The sequence below is a fragment of the Panicum hallii genome, chromosome 5 (genome assembly GCF_002211085.1).
Source record: "Panicum hallii strain FIL2 chromosome 5, PHallii_v3.1, whole genome shotgun sequence".
In the NCBI taxonomy this organism is placed as follows: Eukaryota; Viridiplantae; Streptophyta; class Magnoliopsida; order Poales; family Poaceae; genus Panicum; species Panicum hallii.
The window spans coordinates 13,483,088-13,504,397 of record NC_038046.1 but is presented as its reverse complement, the minus strand read 5'-3'; the positions used below and the strand labels follow the sequence as shown (position 1 = coordinate 13,504,397).

Sequence of the window (21,310 nt, the reverse complement as noted above, 5' to 3'; positions counted from 1 at the left end):
GCAAGTTTCCTTGGAGAAAGTAGTAATACTGTTATCCATGCCTGCTGCGTGGTCTGATGCATCTGTTACCGTAGGGCGTAGTGCTGTGTTTATTACTCGCTAGTGCCTTGACACGTGGTGCACCTCATTGTTGAAAAAAAGTTACACCGGTTTGTCAACTTTGTTCCCCAAAAACTCTAGTGCCAACTCCTACTTGATACGTAGCTTGAAAGTACCGAGAGTAGTGCTGCAGTGATTTCTGTACAGAACGATATCAATATATATCTACAAATGTTTGCTTGGTTAAATAATACACCATTTTGGAGGGACATTTTTATTAGTATGTTGAATTCCTAAGGACACACTTCCAAACTATCAAGAATTTTTCAAGTTAATCTGATTTGCGGCTAACTATTTAATCCTCCTACGAAAGAAAGCATATTAAGTTACCATTATTTTTCCATGGACAATTATATAGTAATATCACAAAAATTTGTCTGTCAAACTAGCTTTATTAAATCTAACATAAAATTCATCTTTTTAGTGCAGTATAAGTTGGTATTATAGATATCAATATATTTTTATATAAATTTAGTTAAAGTTGGAGGATTTTGGACTTACTACAAAACTAAAATGACATGCATGGGATGCACGGCACCCAGTTAAAGTAAACAATTTTGTTGCATCCGGATCAGCATACCTTCGCAACCAGATATTAGTCATCTAAAGCAACTTAATTATGTATGTTGCTGCATGCATGCCAAAAATAGTGCACCCCATCATTCGGCTCTAGCTTTCTCTGCAGTCAACTCAAGCATCAGGATTCAGGAGTAACATCTGCGCCGAGCAGTCCTTATCCATCATTTGTGCTGGGTGTTGCTGCTGCCGTTCTTTACTCACTTTCAATTCGAAGAACTGGCTAGTTAAGCTCTGCTGCTACCCAAAGGCCAAAACATCCACGAAAACGAAGGAGAGGAACGCGATTTTTTCTAATAACCAGATCTGCTGTCAGACAACGACCGATAGCAAAGATGCAGATCACGGATCCATGGACCGGGTCCACGAAATGATGGTAGCACATACAGACAGGCAGCGGCAACCACGGGAGCCAACCCGATCACGTTGCTCCCGCGGCTAGACTAGCCCCACGACCTCCCCGCCTCGACCATTCCCGTGGACTCCCCGGCTGCCTCCCCTCCCTGCTGTGCTGCCCCGCTCCAGCATTCCCACCCCCCACCCCGCGCGGCGGTTCGCCGGAGCGAGCAGAACAGCCGGAGGGCACGTCGGATCCGCCGCCGCCAAGATGAACGACGCCGATGTCTCCAAGCAGATCCAGCAGATGGTGCGGTTCATCCGCCAGGAGGCCGAGGAGAAGGCCAACGAGATCTCCGTCTCCGCCGAGGAGGTGAGCTTCCTTGCCCCCCCGCTCCCCCTACCTCCTCCGAGCTTCTAGAAGCTTCCCGATGCGCGCCTCAGTGCTTTTAGCCGCCCGATCTGGTCGCCGCGCTCCGTGATCCCGAAGAATCTGGGAGCGGTCGCCTTGCTTCGTAACGGCTCAGTTGTTTTATTCGGTTTGGGGTTTCGTTTTTTGAGAGCGAGATCTGCAGTCGAAGCGACGAAGATCCCCCAGTTTCCTGGCGGATCGAGGTGCGTTTTGGATTTGGGTAACGTTGCTTTAAGGCGAGCTCGTGCTGATCACGGTCGACGAACACTCGGGAAACTTCTAGATCGCGGAGGCTTTATGCTTCCTAGCTTTGACTCGGTGCTTGGAAGTGCGCTCAGCGGTCAATTCATGCCATTCTCTTTCTACTGACTTGAATTCGAACCTTCTAGCTCAGCGGTATGACTGTAACCAGATTGCAATGCGGGTACACGAACCTTCTAGCTCTGAGGTGATTCACAGGCTTCTAGATGGTTCTAGAAGCAAAATTGGAGCTTAGGCTGAGTCGCACCATTTGTCTTCTAGAATAATTCTATGAATTGGGCTTTGAAGCGAATGCCTTTGTCTATTTCATATTTTCATGCTCGGAAGCTCCATTTATCTTCTGGCTTGGTTCTAGGAGTTAGGCTTCAAACAACTTTCTGAAAATAATAGAGGAACCCCGAGCACCAGAAGTTTCAAGTAACACAACTTCCGTATATGTTGAGTACCTAATTACATATGCCATAAACCATGTATTAAGGTGCCTTTTGTTTTCTAGCTGTAGAACGAAATGGACATTTAAGCACACTGTACCTGGAAGATGGATTGCGGTAGATACCAATTTTGTTGCTAACTAGATGAATTGATAGTGTAATAGGTTTAATTGTTCCAGGGTTTCTACGGATTGTGCACATTTTTGTGTAGTCATGTTTGTCTTTGCTTGCGACTTGTTTTCAAAGAGGCATGTTGGTTGAATTCAATGTATGCGATCATGTGTTTGTATGATCAATTTCCGATTTTCCTACCGTGTAGTAAATATGTTGAACCATTGACCCAACCTGCAATATTAGAATGGTTCTGAGCGGCATCAAATATGTTACTATTAAAACCTTCTTTTATCTGATGACCCAGAATCCGTTCTGTCAAACTTTCAAAAGCACATTTTATTGGTATATGAAAATCACATTACTAGATCTATTCTGTAAAAGTACATTTTATCAGTATAGATTAGCATGAAGTTACCAAGTAGCTGCACAGTATAATCTTGAAGATCTTAAAAAGTCAACAACATAAAAACGGTTATTCATGTACTATATTTGGGTAGAGTTGGCAGGAGCAGTGTGCTCTCTGGATATACATGCGCTGAGGCAATGTTTGACTTCGTGAAGCAGCAGTCATGTTGATGTGTTTTGAGTCATGTATTGAGTGGTCCACACTATATTATATACAGTTGTTTCCTTTGCAATTTGCATCCCATTTTTAGAGGTGTTTACGCATTTGGGTGAAAATTGATATGAGTTTGTTTACGCATTTGGGTGAAAATTGATACAAGTTAATGACAATCTTCATTGTACTAAGTAGGGTGTGCCATAGATTTAGGTTTATCATCAGAATAGCAGTATCCTGTGCATCCAAATTCATCTTGAATCTGGCAAATGTAGTCTTTGAACTTTGTGTAAACATATTTCTTGAAAATCAATTCTGTTTCATGCAAATGTATAAGGTTATTGTTGGCAGGCGGTATCTGAAATTGATCAAAAGGAGTCAGTATTCAATTTGGAACACTTGATTAATATTTGAAGAGCGCACACAGATTCATGTTTGTATCTAGCTTGAGATAGATGGATTGAAATGTGGTTTGTACAAGCTTTTGGTTCAGCACAATTTTTGCGATTTATGCTTCTTTCTATGCACATGCTTATTTATTGCCTCCTTTTTCTTTGTCTGATTTTGTATTTGATTTCAGCAGTGTATTCATATTTGAAGAGCATACACAGAACCATGTTTGTATCTAGCTCAAGATAGAAGACTCAAATATGATTTGATCAAATATTTGATTAGGGAGATGAGTGCAGACCTCTTCTTATGCGCTTGCTTATTAATGTCCTTTTTTCGACCGGTCCTCACTTTGCTGTGGTCTGCTAGAAGTTGGCTAGGCATTTCAATTTGTAGATCAGCATGTTTAACTTATTTGTTCAAAAATTCGACAGGAATTCAACATCGAGAAGTTGCAGCTTGTTGAAGCTGAGAAAAAGAAGATCAGGCAAGAGTATGAACGAAAAGAGAAGCAGGTTGAAGTACGCAAGAAAATGTAAGACTTCAATTCTCTGAACTCATTCTTCTCTTAAATAAACAGTGGTCGCTACGGAATATGATGCCATGAAATGCATTCCATGTGGAGAAATGTGTCATGCTACACTAACATCACAATATGTCATTGAGCTGTACTTCACACCAGAGCAGCACTGGATTGTTGCTAAAACGAAATGTAACAAAAAGTAACTGCAGACTGCTGCAACTTTATAAGGGGTGATAAAAAATAAACTGAAACCGGATAATGAAGCTGAACCGAGCCAATATAACCAATTTTCTTGGTTTTGGGGTTTTTGGTACTTGGTTCAGTTGTTATTTTTTGTCTGTTTGGTGTTCTGCCTGTTGACCAGTTCTGTGCTCTCTAAAACTGATCCTACTGAACTAACCGATCTAGAATTCTAGATGACTCACGCAACAACTAGGTCACGACCACCTGGCCTGCAGGTCAAGGCCCTAGGCTCATTTGTTGCCGTCTGTCGTCATCGCCTGATGGCCTGTACTCCCATCTCTTTCCTGTAGCATCTTCTCTTGTTTCTTTCTTCTTGCATCTCTCTTTCTCGCTCAATAAGAAAGGCAAGCAGCGCCATGGAGATGGCATCCGCAAATCCAGTGATAGGGAAAATTGATCCTAACCTTCGAGATCGACCCCTCCCACCCTCCCTCCCTCTTGCTATACCTTCACCTCTCTCTTGTACACCCCTTGGTCCGACATGCGTCACAGATTCACCGAGGATAGGGAATGGGATCTTGAAGGAAGTGCAACAGGGCTGCAGGGTAGGCCAGGTTCAGATATAGTGGAGTTGGATTGTGTGGTCTATGATTTGGGTGAGACATCTGTGTTGAATCAACTTATTTTGTTTTGCAGTGAAAAATTAGGTGAACTGAGAAACTGAACCAAGATATTTCAGAAACTAAAGTTGCTGTTGTTTGTTAGTTATTTCAAATGCAAATAACCCAACTTCCAGAAAATTGAGAAAACCGAACCGTCTGGAAAACCAAATGGCCACCCCTACTTTACAGTTATGTTGGCAGTCATTATGTGTTCACTGCATGCAAATTATGGGATGGTTTGTTTTGTGGTCAGTTTGAAGCCCATCCAGACTTCTATGCTGACGCACAACTTCGATGCAAAATATTTAATACTTGCTCCGATCACAAATAAAACTCCGTTAGGACATATAAACATGTTCTCCAATATGACACTTTGGCCAGTGATGTCTATAAAAATATATTATTTTAAATGAAAGGAGCTACATTTTATGAAAACTTATGTTAATAATGAATCTAGCAATGCCAATCTTGTGTTTTCAATCTGTACAAAATTATAGATATTGGTACAACCACCACCACACCTTTTAAATATCAGTAGCCTTTTAAAATTTTAAATAATGGTGGTCAAAGGCAAAAAGCTTTGATGTAGGACAAGCCTAGATGGACTTAGGTTTTTGATTGGAGGAAGTAGTTAAGTTGCTTGAGTATTTTATTATGGAATGTTGTAAGCATTACTAGATGTCATACCGTGTGGAGATGTTATACGGTGTGGAGGCTGGAGCATGATGATGAAGAAGTTGAAAAGAAAATGAATATTCTATGGATGAAAGACAGCTCTCCTAAAGTGCTGTAAAACATACACAATAAGTCACAGGAAGCTGAGTATGTCTCAAGGGAAAAGGGGGAACTTCTGCTCAGTAAATAACATGAAAGTAACAGAATATTGACTTATAATGGCATCTTAGTTTACATGTAAGATGAGCTGTAGACTGGTATCATATTAGAAATTTACTTTTCATGAATACATGTGCACTTAGGGTTTATCAGTTCTGTGTCATTGTAATGAAATATCAATGTTCAAAAAGGCGGTTCTAGGCGGCCGCCTAGGCGCGACCAAGCGCTAGGCGAGGGGGTTCCGCCTGGCCTAAGGGGTAGGCGTAGGCGATCCCCTAGGCGGCCTATGGCGGCGGCGGAGGCAGGGATGGGCGCGGCGGAGGTAGGGACGGGCGTAGGAGGAGGAGGAGGAGGAGGAGGTAGGGGATGGGCGCCGGCGGAGAATGAGGCAGGGGACGGGCGCTGGCGAAGGGAGGAGGAAGCAGGGGACGGGCGGTGGCCGAGGTACGGACGGGCGGCGGCAGCGGAGGAGGTAGGGATGGGTGCGCGGCGGAGGAGGAGGCAGGGGCAGGCGCGGAGGAGGAGGAAGGGTGGCAGCAGAGGCGCGGAGGAGGCAAGGGCGGTGGGGTCGGAACGAGAGGAGGCGAGGCGTCGGGAGCGAGAGGAGGAGAGGGGAGGAGATAAGGTGGAGGGGAGGAGATAAGGTTGGAGGTGGGCTGTTGGGCTGCTTTGATGGGCTTACTTTTCGACTCAAGGCCTACTGGTCCTCTGTTTTTCTTTTCTTTTAGCGGTATATGATGCGTATGGCAAGGCATATGTATGTATATGGCACCGCCTAGAAAAACGCCTAGTCCCGACTAGGTGCGCCTAGGCTCTAGGCGGTGGGTCACCGCCTAGATAGCGCCTAGCGCCTTTTTGAACACTGTGAAATATACTGTTGATGACCAAAATTGGCACGGCTGGGCCAACATATACCATTAGAACTTTTGAAGTACAAAACATGCCATAATGATTTGTTTTATTTTGGACACGCCTCTATGTAATTTTGCATCAATATTCACGACCTTCTCAAATCTGTTACCTGACAAGGTTCTTTTGCTCTTTATCAGTGAGTACTCTATGCAGTTGAACGCTTCTCGCATCAAAGTTCTTCAAGCTCAGGATGATCTAGTTAACAAAATGAAAGAGGATGCCATGAAGGAACTCCTTCGTGTCAGCCACAACCACCATGAATACAAGAACCTTTTGAAAGATCTAATTATTCAGGTTTGGATAAATACAGCATCCACTATTCTGTCTCCTTTTCTTTTTTTTTCTTTTCAAAAAGGCAATATCTAAAGTTAGTAAACAGATTTTCATTTATTGCTCTAATCTTAAATCGCAGCAAAGGCATACTGGAGCACTTTATGCTGTTTGTCATTTTTTTTCTACACTTGGTTGATCTGAGTTGATTCAAATGTTCAATAGGGCCAAATATGCTGTGTCATTTCAGGACTTTGTGTGTGTTGCTTCCCATTATTGCCAAACATCAATTAGTCCTTTTGTTTGGTCAAATACAGGGCTTGCTCCGGTTGAAAGAGCCAGCTGTCCTGCTCCGTTGCCGTAAAGAGGACCACCATCATGTGGAACATGTACTGCATTCAGCAAAGCATGAGTATGCATCAAAAGCAGATGTCCATCAACCAGAGATATTCGTTGACCATGATGTGTATCTGCCACCTGCCCCAAGCCATGATGATGCTCATGGCCAGTTTTGGTAATGTTTGCAATGCCACAAGTTATTTGTTTGGAGACTCGAGTACTATTTGATTGCTCCTGGTTGCCTGTTTATGCTGCCTGTTGACATGCTATAATATGTATTTTTGCACATCAGTTCGTGGCAGAATTAGCAAATAGTTGTACATCTAGCCTTGAATTGACATAAAACTAAGCTTAAATCTGGTATTGTTGATAGGCTGTTGGCTTTTGTACTGTGATATCTCCTATTTGCCATGTTATTTCACGAGACTTAGCCACTGCATCAAGACATTTATCTCCGGGAAGTAATTCAACATGAAAAAGCTTAAATTTCCCTGCCCAGTGACATGATGACAACGGACTGTTTGGTGCATACAAATAATCCATCTTATATGTGCTCGAAGATACATGATGTCTGCCCAGTGACATGATGACAACAGACCTTTTGTATCATACATCTATGACAATATTGCTCATAGATCTATGGCATTATAGCTGCCCAGTAACATGATCTATCTATGTATCTTCATGAGATATGGATTGCAGCTATAATTCTGATTACATATTGTCTGTTTCAAATAGTTTGTGGATGGCCTCCATTCCAATGGTTTTTTTTCTCTAAAAAGTATGGCCTCCATTCCAATGGTTTTTTTTCTAAAAAGTATCTGTTTTTTCAGCTCTGGAGGTGTTGTCCTGGCTTCTCGAGATGGAAAGATCGTGTTCGAGAGTACACTTGATGCGAGACTGGAAGTTGTTTTCCGCAAGAAATTGCCAGAGGTACCTTTGGCCATCTCATTTTCTCATTTTACCGTGTGACAACAAAACTTTTGAGTTCAGGTCATGTGCATTTGTCTTGACAAAAAAAGAAGATACTAAGATTACAACTTTGTGCATTATTCATAACTGGGCTTTTCTCATTTTTATGAGCATTCTGAGTAAAGGGTTTCAGTTTTGTTATTATTGCAAAATGCATGGTTTTTCATTTACTTGTATGAACACCTCTTAGCAGGACCTTGTCATTTAGTTACTGTAAAACAGATAGACTATATGCAACACAAACATTATTTTATCATGAAATCATGCTAAGCTAACTCAATCCCCCTGTGGCCCTGTCCTTGCAGATCCGGAAGCTTCTTTTTGGTCAGAATGCAGCCTAATCGACCTATCCGACGATGGTACAGCTGCGTCTATGTAATGGCTGCTGGTACCACCCCTGCAGCCGTAAGCGACTCCGCCTGTTTTTGCCAAATTGATTGTTTAAAGTATTCATCCCCTATGTACAAACTACCTATTTGTTCATTATTACCGCCGAGCACCGACTGTTTGCACTCTGTTTGCTCCGAGGAATAAGAATAAAGCACCGCCAGACTTTCCACTGCGAAGCTGAATAAATATTGTAAATCATTTGTTGTGCAAAACTGTCTGTTTTGGGCCTGACGAGCTGTATATTTGGTTCTTGTCGGATTGGGTTCGTGTGTGCAAGTTGTCAGTGGACCTTCTGTTGTGTTTCTTCGTTTTCTCGGCGCTTTCGAGCACTCCGTTCTGCGCGTAGCTGTGCCCGAAGAGGCTTGATGCCTACCTGAGCTGCATGTGCTGGTAACAACTGTGTTTATCTAGATGTGTTCTGGGCTTCCAACATACATAAGCACGACGCGACCTCGTGTCCGCCCACGGTACGATCCATGTGAAGTGCGATAGCTGGAATGGACTCCAGAGGCTTCATCACTATCTCAGATTCTCAGGTAAGTAAAGCACTGAACTGAAGAGAAGCCTACCGAACTCGCTGTGGACAGCGGCGGCTGCTTTACCTGACGCCGAGGCTGGGCTGGGAACCCGTGCGGTGACTGTTGAAGTTCAGAACAGTTGCACTGACGGCGAGAAATTGTGTAGTTCAGAACAGTTGCACTGATGGCGAGGAATTGTGAAATGTAGAAGCGAACTAGCGGTTCGTGAAATCAGTGGGCGTAGACGCAAAGGTAGTCTCCAGGCCTCCAGCTGAATACTCGCCTGCACCTGAACGCTATCTTCGAACGATGAGCTCTGCTAGAACGCATCTTCTTTTAACGCTGAATTGCGTTGCATCTGAAAGCTACTGTCACGACCCAAAATGTAAAAGCACTAGATAAAAAATTAAAACATCATCATGAGCATCATCCAAGCACCAAGGAACAGCATATGCACTAAATTACATCATGAGCATCTATTTTTCTTGTATGATTTATGTGCAAGTTGTGAAGAAAGTTCAAATTCTGCTATGTAGCTGTGCCCCAAATATTTTATTCAAATATTAGATTTCAAATGGTGATTTGTAGATATTTTTCCTCAATTTTTGGGTGTCTCTGCCGAGCCATAAAATTCCTGGAAAGTTTGAAAACTGCATTGTTGTTTGAATTTTTGTGATCAATCCATAATATATTTTTGAGCTCTAGTGGTTGAATTGTGTTCTTGATGGTTTAATCTTGCTTCAGTAAAAATTTGGTGATTTTTGGAGCTCGGGAAATGCATGTTTTTGATTTTGTAAGTTGAACCGTTGCCTTTCTTATTTTTTCCCTTCTCCCGGCCCCACCTGTCTGCCTCCTCCCTCTCTCCTCCGCGTGCCCGGGCCCGCACGTCAGCGCCTCCCTCCGCCTCCCCCGGCCCTCCGCGCCCGCCCGTTGGGCGCCCGCGCGGTGGCGCACGCCGGCGGCCGCTGGCCCGTCCAGCGTGGCCGCCGCCTCCTCGTCTCCCGCGCTCGCTGCTTTCTCTTCCCCTCCCTACTTCAAATCGCGCCGTTCTCCTTCTCCCGTCCAACCCTAGCCCCGCACGCCTCCGCCTCTTCCTCTCCCGGTCCGAGCCGCAGCCGCCGCAATCCATCGCCGCCGGTGAGCCTCCGCCCGATTCCCCGCGCGTGAAGCATCTCCTCCATCCGCTCGCCCGATTCGAGCCTTTCCCGGCCTTCCCCCTCCGCCTGTAGCCCCTTCCCGCCACGCCCTTTCCTCCGCCGCCGCCGAGCTCCGTCGCGCCGCCGCTCCCCGCCTTGCCCCGCTCACCCGTGCCGCGGCCGGGCACCCTTGCCGTGCCGCGCGGCTGGTGCGCGTGCGCCCCGCCCCCGTTCGCCCCCCTGCCGCTCCTCCGCTTGCCGGCCGCCGCCGCGTCGTGCCGCGCGCGCGTTCGCGCGCGGGTCGCGCCGTGGGCGCGCGCTGGCTGCGCCCGTGGCGAGTCAAGGCCACGGCTGGCCTTGACTTCGCCTGGGCCGCGCGCTGGCCGCCTGGGCCCACCTGTCGGCGCCCAGGGGCGCTAGATCCGGGTGGATCTAGCGCTGGCCGCCTCGTTTGTTTTTATCATCTCATGTGTGAACTTGTAAATTGCGTAGAAGTTGTTGTAGATCTCCAAAAATTATGAAATTTATTTCGTTTGAATCCTCTGTAATAGATCTACTTAGATAAATTAATGTTATGCATGTTAGAATCCTGTACCTTGAGTTATAGTTTATCCTTGCTAAACCAAGTTAATTGTTAATCTTATTTTGTGGAGCTCTAAAAATGTCAAACTAATTTTTTTTGTGTTCCTTGTGAAATGCTCTATCTCATGGTCCAGCTTATGTATTTGTTCCTGTACTGTTTGATAGGTTTTTAATGCGTTTTTGGTTTTGCTGCCTGCAAGCTTATAAAATGAATAACTTTTGTTAGAAAATTGATGAAATGATAAAACGACTTCTATTATCTTTTTTATCATGTCTTGTACTCCTGATAATTTTTTTAGAATTTTTGAAAATGTTTTGCATGGCTTTTAAGATTTAACTTGAGTTTAGTGGCTGAAATTTATAAATATCATAAGTAATTCCACAAATATGTTTATGATGCAAACTCAACTCTCATGAGTTTATTTTGAGATCCCCTGGGTGCAGAAGTTAAATCATGTTTTATTCTTGCTATTTTGTTGCATGAGCACGTTCGCCTTCGGGCTTAGAATTTATTTGATTGATCGAGCTTCATGTACGTTGCTTGCATGCCTCCTTGTGTTGAGTGTTACTTCATTTCCATTCCATATCATGCCATCTCTTTTCATATCATTAGCATCATCCTAATGCACACATCTCATTCATGCATTCTAGTGACCGAGACGCCGGAGGACGCACCCGTTGAGCCCACCGAGTTCGTTGAGACCGAGCCGGGAGCCGAGTGTGTTGTTGAGCAAGAAGAGAACCAAGGCAAGCAGCTAAGCATGATTTCTTGACCTATTTAACTTGCTTAAATTTAGTTAATTCACTTGGGATATCTATGCTTATGTTAAATATTTATCTATTGCATCGTTGGTCCTATTTTCATGCAATGCCCTCTCTTGATTTGTATATCCATGCCCTTGGCACACGTAGCCACTTGTAACTCATTTGACTAAATGCTTAGTCATGTCTAGAGTTGGTAGATATCTTGTAGGGAAAATTGGAATAGGATCACTTGTTTCACCCACTTTGTGTTATCTTAAACATGTTGTCCGGTGTCGGAATGTTGGTTTGGATCGGTCTAGTTGGAAGTGTGGTTTTGAGGTTCGAGCGGAAGGTAGGGCCTAGAGAAAGGAGTCTCGGAGGTTTAGTCCGCTTGAACCGATTAAGGACCGTCCGTGGATGACCTTGGAAATTGAGCACTTATCGTTGGTTCATGGGGTGGAGAAACCGAATACCCTCTAGTTCTAATCGTTGATGCACGGTCCTAGATGCGTGGCCGTGGGGCTTTGTAGAGAGGCTTAGGGGTGTCCCCGGTGGACCTAGGTAACTCTCCGCGCAAGTTAGGCGTGATGTTCAACGGTTACAACTCGTCGGGAATGGTTGATGCGAGTACCCCCTCACCCAACGTGATCAGTTGGGCGAGTCGCATGGTCCTTGCGTCGTGTGGGTAAAGTTATACACCCTTGCAAGGTTAATGAATCAATTCGAATTGCCGCGCTCTCGGTTATGAGCAAGCTCTTTATCCTACGAAATCTTCGTAGAAGTGTTGGTCGAATGGTTGGTTGCACGTTACCTCTTGTTGATGCTTAGAATTGGAGTACCTAATTAACTAAAACTTGAGGTGGGTTGGGCAAGTTAATTAAAATGCTAGGAGGCTAGATGGTGGAATTAGGGAGCTCATGCTTAATTAAATTACTTAACCCTAAAGCCTTTTTGCGAGCCTTCATATGCATTTTTCTTGATCTATTTATCCGCGTAAGTCTTGCGAGTACCTTTGTACTCATGTTGCTTTATTATACTAAGTTGCAGGTAAGCCGGAAGTGGTGTTTGGCCATTTCTACCCCGCCGAACCCGGCGCGGGCGAGGAATAAGCCAATATGGTCAATGGTGTCCTTGAGCAAGACGCCATTAATATTATCTATCGTATATTTTCCGCTGCGCATCATTCTTGGGATATCATGATAAACACTAGACTCTATGGTTTTTATCTCTTTTATGTTATTATGAGCCCAAGGCTAGTATTCGTTATTTGAACCTTAAATTTCAGAATTCGGAACCTTTCCTTAAATTAATGTTGTAATGGTTAGTTGCTTAACTTGTATTAAAATTTGCTCTTTGTGGATCATTGGTGATGTAAGAGCTTGTGACGGTATGTGCATGTGCATGATCTTGGGCATATGTTGGAGCACATACCGGGACTACCGAGTTTAATGTTATTTTCGGCGAAAGGTCAAGTTGGTCCTTAGTAGTTTAGATGTGGGTTAACCCGTAACGCGCCATTGGTGCGAGTGCGTGTTAGCTCTCATCTTCACGATAACGACCGACGGTTTCGCTTAAAATGATATTAAATTGGGCGGTTCTCACAGCGGGTATCAGAGCCAAGGTTCCACGAAGTGAACTTAAAAGTTTGCTTAAAGGGGGTTGAGAGCGAAATAAAATTGAATACCTACATTAATATTTCTTTTTCTAAAATTTGAACTTAAGGATTGATTGCTAACTTCCTCCCTTTGTCTTAGAGCTATTATTCTCTCTAATGCTTGTCAATTAAATATGCTTAATCTCCTATGTTTTATTGAATAGATGGCCACTTTGATCATGGCGACTCGCGCTCCAGACACAATCGGGTTCCCGGCGATCCTCAATGAGATGTTGAGGAGCTCGCACTACTTTTTCCAGCCCGAGTATGAGGTTTATTCTCGCGGCTATGGCGTTGGTTTGGTGGACTACATAGCGAGCCTCCACCTTGAGCCAAGGTGGGTGGTGGGAGCTGTGAAGTACAACTTCCGCGCCTGTGGTACCTCAGTGCAGATGGCCATTCAAGAGGTGGCACGTGAAGCCATCGCCCGTCTTCGCTACGAGCGCCGTGAGCTTTGGGAGGCTCCGTTCACCTACCTTCCGGTGAGGGGACCAGAGGATCCCATTGCTCATGTTGTCTCGCCTCCGATGGGACCGTACACCTTGGAGACGTGCATGGCGGACACCATTTCCGCCTACGAGATGGCGCACCGGAGTTTGGTATGGGAGTTGGAGGAGACAAGGAGTCGTCTCGTCCGCCTCCAATACCAAGTGGAGCCTTACCTTCGGTCGATGAAGTTGCCAAGGAAGATCATGGATGATTGGACGCGGAACACGCCGCATGAGGAAGCGCCTCCGTCGCACCGCTTTCCGCATGTGGTGGGTACTTGGGCCGAGACGCGGGGAACATACAATCCCATTTCGATGGGGCTGCCCGTGCGTCGGTTCCACATGGTGCCGGCCACCCGCGCAAATCTTTTGGGGTTCCCGGAGCCTTTTGACCCATGATTTGCTTATCGTCTAGTGAGAGGGAAAGTCGCCCATTAGTCCAAGTGCTAGTAGGAGGGACGTGGCACTTGGGGTAATGCGGTTGTAAGGCGGAATTAAGCGCTAGAACGTTAAGACGCGCTCATTTTGTGATGATTAAACTCTTTTGGATGCTTGTGAACTAAGGTCAAGTTAATCTCATGATTATGGTTATGCCTCGATGTGTTATTAGTAGTTTATTTATGTGAGTTATTTGAATGTTTTCATACGTGCTTCCTTAAGAGTTATTTATGAGCCCTATATTATCGTGTGGAAACGATGTGAGGTGATGACATATTGCACTCATATGTTGCATACATGCACGCATACACATATGATAGTTATAAATCATGTGGGTGACCGTTTTCCGTCTATCTTGCTCTCTAAATCTGCCCTAGTGACCTTGAATGGTGATGATCAAATCTTTGACACTCGTCGCATTTATATATTTTCTTTGATAAGTTACCGTTCGAATCTCGATCTTAAGTCAAGTCATTATCTACGCCTTATCATTCCATCGTTCTCCTTAAGATTATCATTTCTTCCTCGGTCGCTAACTTATCTTAAATTCTTGCTAGGATGAATTTGCGTTCGGGAACCGGCGCGAACCGCGGGAACGGTTCAGGTGGGAACAACAACAACAACAACAACAACAACAACAACAACAATCTTCCCGGACCTCCCGTCCACCCCACTTTCGCGGATGTGCTCGCCTAACAAACTCAACTACTTGGGCAATTGGTCAATCATATCGGCAACTTGGGCAATATTGTAATTCAAGCTCCCAGGGAGGAGCCGCAAGTAAACAAGTTTGGGGATTTCTTCCGCACCAACCCACCTATCTTCGGTGGCTCCAAGGATCCTCTTGACGCGGATTTTTGGCTTCATGTCATTGAGGAGAAGCTCAATCTCATCCAATGTGATGAGCATGATAAGGTCTTATTCGCCGCTAAACAACTCCATGATGCCCCGGGGGCTTGGTGGCGGAATTGGAAGGCTTCTCAACCCGCCAATCACCGTTTCACATGGGAAGGATTCCGGACGGCTTTTCGCTCCTTCCATATTCCTAAAGGTATCATCGACATCAAGAAGAAGGAATTCCTCAACCTCACCCAAGGCCATCGGGATGTAATGGCTTATGTCAATGCCTTCAACACTCTATCTCAATATGCACCCGATGAAGTGTCCTCCGATGCCAAGAAGCGGGAAAGGTTCTATGATGGCCTCTCGGAAGAGTTACAAGACAAGTTATCCACCACCAAGTTTGATGATTTCAATGACTTGGTGAACATTGCTATTCGTGCCGAGCACAAGATGAAGAGACTCGAGGCCAAAGCATAAGCGTCCCGCTCCTACCTCGGCGGGTGGAAGCTCATCTCGCCCACGTGTGGGGCCTCAACCTCCCCCACCGCGCGCGCCGGGTGCGCAACCACCGCGCCCGATGTGGGTGGTACGTCATCCTCAACCACCTCAAGGACAACCCCCAAGGCTGGCCAATGCCTTTTGGAACAACCCAAGCGGCGCTACAAGGGGTCCGTGCTACAATTGTGGTGGCACGGGTGAAAGGATCGATGGACCAAGAGGGGGGGGGGGTGAATTGGGTCTTTTTCAATTTCTAAAACAAGGTAAAGCAACCTTAACCTATGCAAAGCTAGAAAGGCACCAATTCACCAACCGGGTAACTAAGCTACTTACACAATCTAGGAGAGATAAAAATAGAGGTTAAGCCTAGCAAGGTAGAGCAAAGTAATGATTCCTAAGTCAAGCACATGAATAAATTGCATGAAAGTAAAAACTTGAATAAAGAAAGTGGACAAGAGACAACCGGATTTTTTTCCCGTGGTATCGATGTGTTGGCACACACCCCTAATCCACGTTGTGACACTCACAAAGAGTTTTGTCACCTCCCAAGTCGCCAAGACGAGGGCGCTCACTAAGAGTCTCCGTTCACCATCCCGGTGTGGTGGAGATCAAGCCACGTACAATCTTCTTCTCCGGGCTCCCACAATCCTTGGCAAGCTCCGCAAGAAATACCTCAATCACCAAGATCACCTAGGTGATGCCAATCACCAAGAGTAACAAGCTAAGACCTTCACTTGAGCAAGAACCGATCAGCAAGAACGGATGCACACAAGCTTCTCTCTACTCAAGTCCTTAATCTTGCTTCTTGAATGATTGAATGAACAAGTGTGTGTGGAATGTTAAAGCTCAAGGTGGCTCTTGACTCTAGTATAAGTATTTGGATGTTGCTTGGTGTCAAGAAAAGTAAAAAGACCCATTGGAGGGGTATATATAGGTAGATCATACGAATAGAGCCGTTGGAGAAAAAGCTGTCAGAAAACTGCGCAGCGCCGGTTAATCCGACGTCCCTCCAATAGTCATCGTCGGTTTAACCGGTGAATGTAAACTGCCCCTTCTGAAAACTAGCCGTTACAACTTGGGCAGATCAACCGACGTATCATCGGTTTAACCGGTGAGTGTAGTTGTCCTCTGATCAACTGAAAAACCAAGTCTCTGGACAACTGCACCGACGTCTCATTTCAAACATCGTCGATTTAACCGGTGAATAGAGCTTGAAATACCCTGGAAAAACCAACTCTGGACAAATGCACCGATGTTAAATTGAAACACGTCGTTTTAACCGGTGTATTGACTTGTCCAGACTCTGGTGACCTCGTTTAACCGACGTATAGAAAAGTGGAAGCGTCGGTTAAACCGGTGTTAAGGACTTTTCCTGATTTTGCTTTTTCTGATTTGAGTCTTGAATGAAATCCAAATATTCTTGAGATATAAGTTGAAAACCACTTATTTGAGCTTCTAGTAACCTGAGTGACCATTGTGTGCATCCATTTTCAAATGACCATGTCCATGCTCAAGTTACTTAGTCTAAACACCTCTTAATAGTGCGATCACTACAAAACTATAAATCCTATACTAACCTAAGTGTTCTTCTCAACCTTATGACACTTAGGACTAGAAAGATCCTTAGTCTTGACATATAAATGAGTTGAATGGCGAGATCGCCTTTTTGAGTAATGAAAATTAGGGGCCTCTTTTGACATATGACCAAATGAGCGATAATGATCTATGAAGCTGCACAAACTCATTAGTCACAATAAAGGTTGTCATTAATCGCCGAAACATACCTTAAGGGCCTAGATGCCTACAACGGGCCACATCTCCAAGTATTGTCCTTCACCAAGGCAAGGCGGCACCTCCAATGCACCAAGACCTAACAACCCTCCACCGCAAGCCCCACGCCAAGGAGCCAAGCCATCGCAAGCTCCTAAGCATGGCCGCCTCAACTACACCACCGCGGAAGAGGTTCTGGACGATGCCGAAGTGCTATGGGTACGCTTCTCATAAACTCCCATCCCGCCCTCGTTCTTTTCGATTCCGGAGCAACCCTTTCCTTCATTAACAAGAAGTTCGTGATGCATAGCAAACTCCAAATGCAAACTCTACCACAACCTTACCACATAGAATCACCGGGTGGGGAAATCATCTCTAAGCACTTTATAGATAAAGTCCCAATTCTTATTGAGGGAGCCACCTTTCGCGCAAATCTTCTCATTCTAGATAAGCTAGGCTTAGATGTAATTCTTGGGATGAATTGGTTGGGAAAGCATGATGGGGTTATCAAATGTGGGCCACGCACCATCGATCTCTTGCACCCCTCCGGGGATAGGGTTCTTCTCTCTCTCACCACAAAGAAAGTGAAGCGTCCCCCGCATCAGGGAAGATTTAAAAGTGTTAATTTATCAGTCCCAGGAGGCTGATAACACCTTTATTACATCAGATGGTACATCACCGTACAACTCTTCGCGGTAATGGGCAGTGAAGCGCCACTATCGCGAGGATTACAACTAGAACCCAAACTACCACACTAACTACGAAGAGGGATTCATCAGAGTCTTGCGCCATGCGGAGCTCCAACGGTGACCTCACCCACAGGCAAGACTGGGTGCAGGACGGAACCCTACTCGATGTCCTCGGGGATGTAGTCGGGATCTTCCACTGTAAAGTAAGAACGGGGTGAGTACGAACGTACTCAGCAAGTCCAATCACACCCACGGAGGGGTTATAACAGAATTTAATGCACAGGGTAATCCAAGGATAAGGTTATGGTTCTTTTGCGGAAAACTCGGTTACATGCAGGGGTTTGTTTTAAAAGCATTTTTCAAAACAAGTTTGCTAGTGTCAACGAGCACACAGTGTTGATCCACACGGATCCGAGTTTTAACCGCTACCGGACTCCCCGTCCGCCGTAGCACACGGCGCAACTGCCGGACACTTTCCAAACAACTCACACCAGCCCAATCATTCCCAGAGAGAAATACTAGTTATGTGACCACACCGTAACTTGCCCAGTACCGTGGGCACGGCTATTCGAATAGATTTTCAACTCTGCAGAGGTGTGCAACTTTACCCACAGGTGGGGTACCACAGCACGAACACCTTAGTGCCGGTGCAGATCCCATCAAAGCCCTTACCCACCTTAGCTAGACCTGACTAGCCACCACGGGATCTATCAAGGGGTCATTTGACCTATCACCGAGGTTTAATCGGGGCATAAGTCACACAGAGCTTATCCCGTCTCCTTGATCACCCGTTGCTCCCAGCTCTCCTGATGGCTATCAGACTAACTAGTGGGGTTAGGCCAAGCCGTTACCCATACAACGGTCAAGTGGTTTGCACGACAGGAAGCTAGGTGAGACGACACATCAACTCGGTCCTTAGGGGTGATAAGATGGATATCTCCCTTCCACGCTCAACCACACAGGTACGAGCACACCAACGGCAATTCACACAGAAATGCCATCCATCCCGTCTAACTCACTTTTAAAAAACACATTTTAACCCTTCCCACACGCACACACACTTTCTCTGCAAAACCAGGTGGTCAAGGTATGGTTATCACAAGTAGGGGTGGCTATCCTACCATGTTTTCAGCACACAAAACCATGCAATTTTATAAAACAGGCCTCCAGGTTGTGTTTATAAAAACTAGGACAGAAACATGCATCAAAGGGTGGAGTTGAACTTGCCATCGTCAAGTCCTTGCGGGAGGTCCTGATCGAAGTACTGTCCTTCGGGTTCGGGGTCGCAGAACTGGTCCTCGGTTGCTTGGTTGTAGTTGGGAACTTCCTCGTTCACTCCGTGTCCTACGACGCAAACAAACAGGCATGCAATCAAGCGAGAGAACTAAAAGCTTTTATCGTTGAGCTTGAATCGGAAATAATTTAGTTACGGAGGTAGGGGTAATATTTTCGGGTGGTTTCTTAATGGCGCGGTTAGAACTATACTAGAAAGGGCGTGGTAAAGTTTCGGGTCAATCGGAGGTTGTTCCGCGCATAAAATGACGCGTTAAAGAGGGTTTTAGGGCTTAAACGGGGGTCCAGGGGCCTATTCATAATTATCTAAAGAGGGTAGGGGCCTATTTGCGAACCCTATAAATATTCAGGGTACGCTAAAGGGTGTCGAGTATAATTGGGTTTACGTAATAAAGGGCTTGGTTTGAAATATTAAAAAGAGTAAGGTCTATTTAGCCAAAAGAAGTAATTAAGTGAGGGGGGTTCCTTTTGGGGAAAAATAGAAAAGGGGGGGGGGCTATGGGCAAAAACGCCCCCTTTCTTCCTCCCCTCGCCAGCAGGAACAGAGGAGGGGGAGGGGGAGCTCGGCGCCGGCCAAATCCCGGCGGCCGGGGCCCGGGGCGGCTCGGGGCTGAGGGGGAAAAGGGAGAGGGAGGCGCGGGGGTCCCATCCCCGGTCTCACCTCGGGCTGGGGTGGCTCGTGGAGGCCTGGCGATGGCGAGCAGTGGGCGGCGGCGGGGCGGTGAGCGGCGGCGGCGCTGTGGGCTAGAAGAGAGGGCAAGGGCGGCGGTGGGAGTTGCGGGGGAGGTGGCGGCCGCACGGGGCCTATTTATAGGCGGCCGAACGGGCGGGTGGGTGGTGGTCGGCGGAGCGGCCCCGGGGCGGCCATTAATGGCGCCCGGAGTTGCGACGCGGCGTGCGGCGGGCGCAGGCGCCGAGGGCGGCGTCGAGCACGTGGGGAGGAGGGGCTGGCGCTGTGCGGTACAGGGGCGGCGCGGGCAGCGAGGCCGGGGCGGCGGTGGCGTGCGGCGCGGCGAGGCCGTGCGGTTGCGTGCGCGCGTGCGCGTGCGCGTGGATCGCGTGCGTGCACGGTCCGGCGGTGCGCGCGCGTACGGCGGCGTGTGCGCGAGGGCGGGGACGCGCGTGGCGAGAGCAGTGTTAGCGGCGGGTGTCACGGCGGCTTGGTGGCGCGGCGCGCACGGCCGGCCGGCGAGCGACGGACGTCGCGGCGGGCGGCGCGGCACGTGGTGCACGCACGGGCGTGCGCGTGGGCATAGGCGGCCGGGCACAGGTGCGCGCGCGAGGGGCCGTGGCTCGGGGGCCAAGCAGGAGAGGGGGGGGCGGCGCGGGCTGAGCAGCGTTCGGGAGCAGGGGAGAGGAGAAGGGAGGAGAAGGAAGGAGGGAAAGAAAGGAAGGAAGAAAGAAAAGAAAGAGAGGGAAAAAGGGAAAAAGAAAAGAAATAGGAGGGAGAGAGAAAAGGAGAAAAGAGAAAGGGGTTGGGAGAAAAGGGAGGGGCGCGTCGGCGCCGATCGCGGCGGCGACCGCGGTCGGTTGGCCTCGCGCGTGCGTCGTCCGCACGCTGCGCGAGAAGAAAGCATTGCGCCGGCGCCGATTGCGGAAAACGGTCGCGCGTGAGCGGTGCGGGATGGGACGGCGGTCAGGCTCGCGTCGGCCGTCAGTGTGGCGGTGAAACGGAGGGAGTCAGGGTTTTACGACGAATAAATTTTCGGTCAGGACACCTTAACGCGTAGTTTAAATTTGAAATTTTCAGGGCGTCACAGAAAGCTTGTCTCTATTCCTTGGCGGGTACCGAAACCACGGCGTTGGAAGATATTCCCGTGGTTTGCGAGTATCCGGATGTCTTTCCGGAAGAATTACCGGGCATGCCTCCCGATCGTGAGGTGGAGTTCGTTATTGAATTAATGCCCGGGACGGCCCCCATTTCCAAGCGTCCCTACCGTATGCCTCCTAATGAGTTAAGAGAATTGAAAGAGCAACTCAAGGTTATCTTGGATAAGGGTTTTATTCATCCGAGCTCCTCTCCCTGGGGATGCCCGGCTCTCTTTGTGAAGAAGAAGGATGATAGTCTACGGATGTGCGTCGACTACCGTCCGTTGAATGAGGTCACCGTCAAAAATAAGTATCCCCTTCCTCGAATCGATATCTTGTTTGACCAATTATCGGGAGCTTGCTATTTCTCCAAGATTGATCTAAGATTGGGTTATCATCAAATTAAAATTCGTCAAGAAGATATTCCAAAAACAGCTTTCTCGACTAGATATGGCCTCTATGAATACACCGTCATGTCCTTTGGCCTCACCAACGCCCCGGCGTATTTCATGTACTTGATGAATAGTATCTTCATGGAGGAACTCGATATCTTGGTGGTTATCTTTATTGATGACATTCTTATCT

The 21,310-nt window shown here is 46.8% G+C and overlaps 1 protein-coding gene across 1 annotated transcript; it reads left to right on the top strand.

Moving 5' to 3' along the window:
* Positions 1–1,118: 1,118 nt before the first annotated feature.
* On the top strand, positions 1,119–8,505 carry LOC112893912 (V-type proton ATPase subunit E-like). Its single transcript, XM_025961439.1, has 6 exons — positions 1,119–1,384; positions 3,613–3,713; positions 6,430–6,586; positions 6,880–7,076; positions 7,735–7,834; positions 8,179–8,505. The coding sequence occupies exons 1-6, from the start codon at positions 1,283–1,285 to the stop codon at positions 8,212–8,214; spliced, it is 693 nt and encodes a 230-aa protein (XP_025817224.1). The 5' UTR covers positions 1,119–1,282; the 3' UTR covers positions 8,215–8,505.
* Positions 8,506–21,310: the final 12,805 nt, after the last annotated feature.

What these genes read in the sequence shown, in the direction of transcription:
- LOC112893912 (XM_025961439.1), top strand. Translation starts at nt 1,283, where the DNA reads ATGAACGACGCCGATGTCTCCAAGCAGATCCAGCAGATGGTGCGGTTC. An exon ending in GATGCTCATGGCCAGTTTTG is followed by an intron (nt 7,077 to 7,734) that starts GTAATGTTTGCA and finishes CTGTTTTTTCAG; the next exon opens with CTCTGGAGGTGTTGTCCTGG. An exon ending in TCCGCAAGAAATTGCCAGAG is followed by an intron (nt 7,835 to 8,178) that starts GTACCTTTGGCC and finishes CTGTCCTTGCAG; the next exon opens with ATCCGGAAGCTTCTTTTTGG.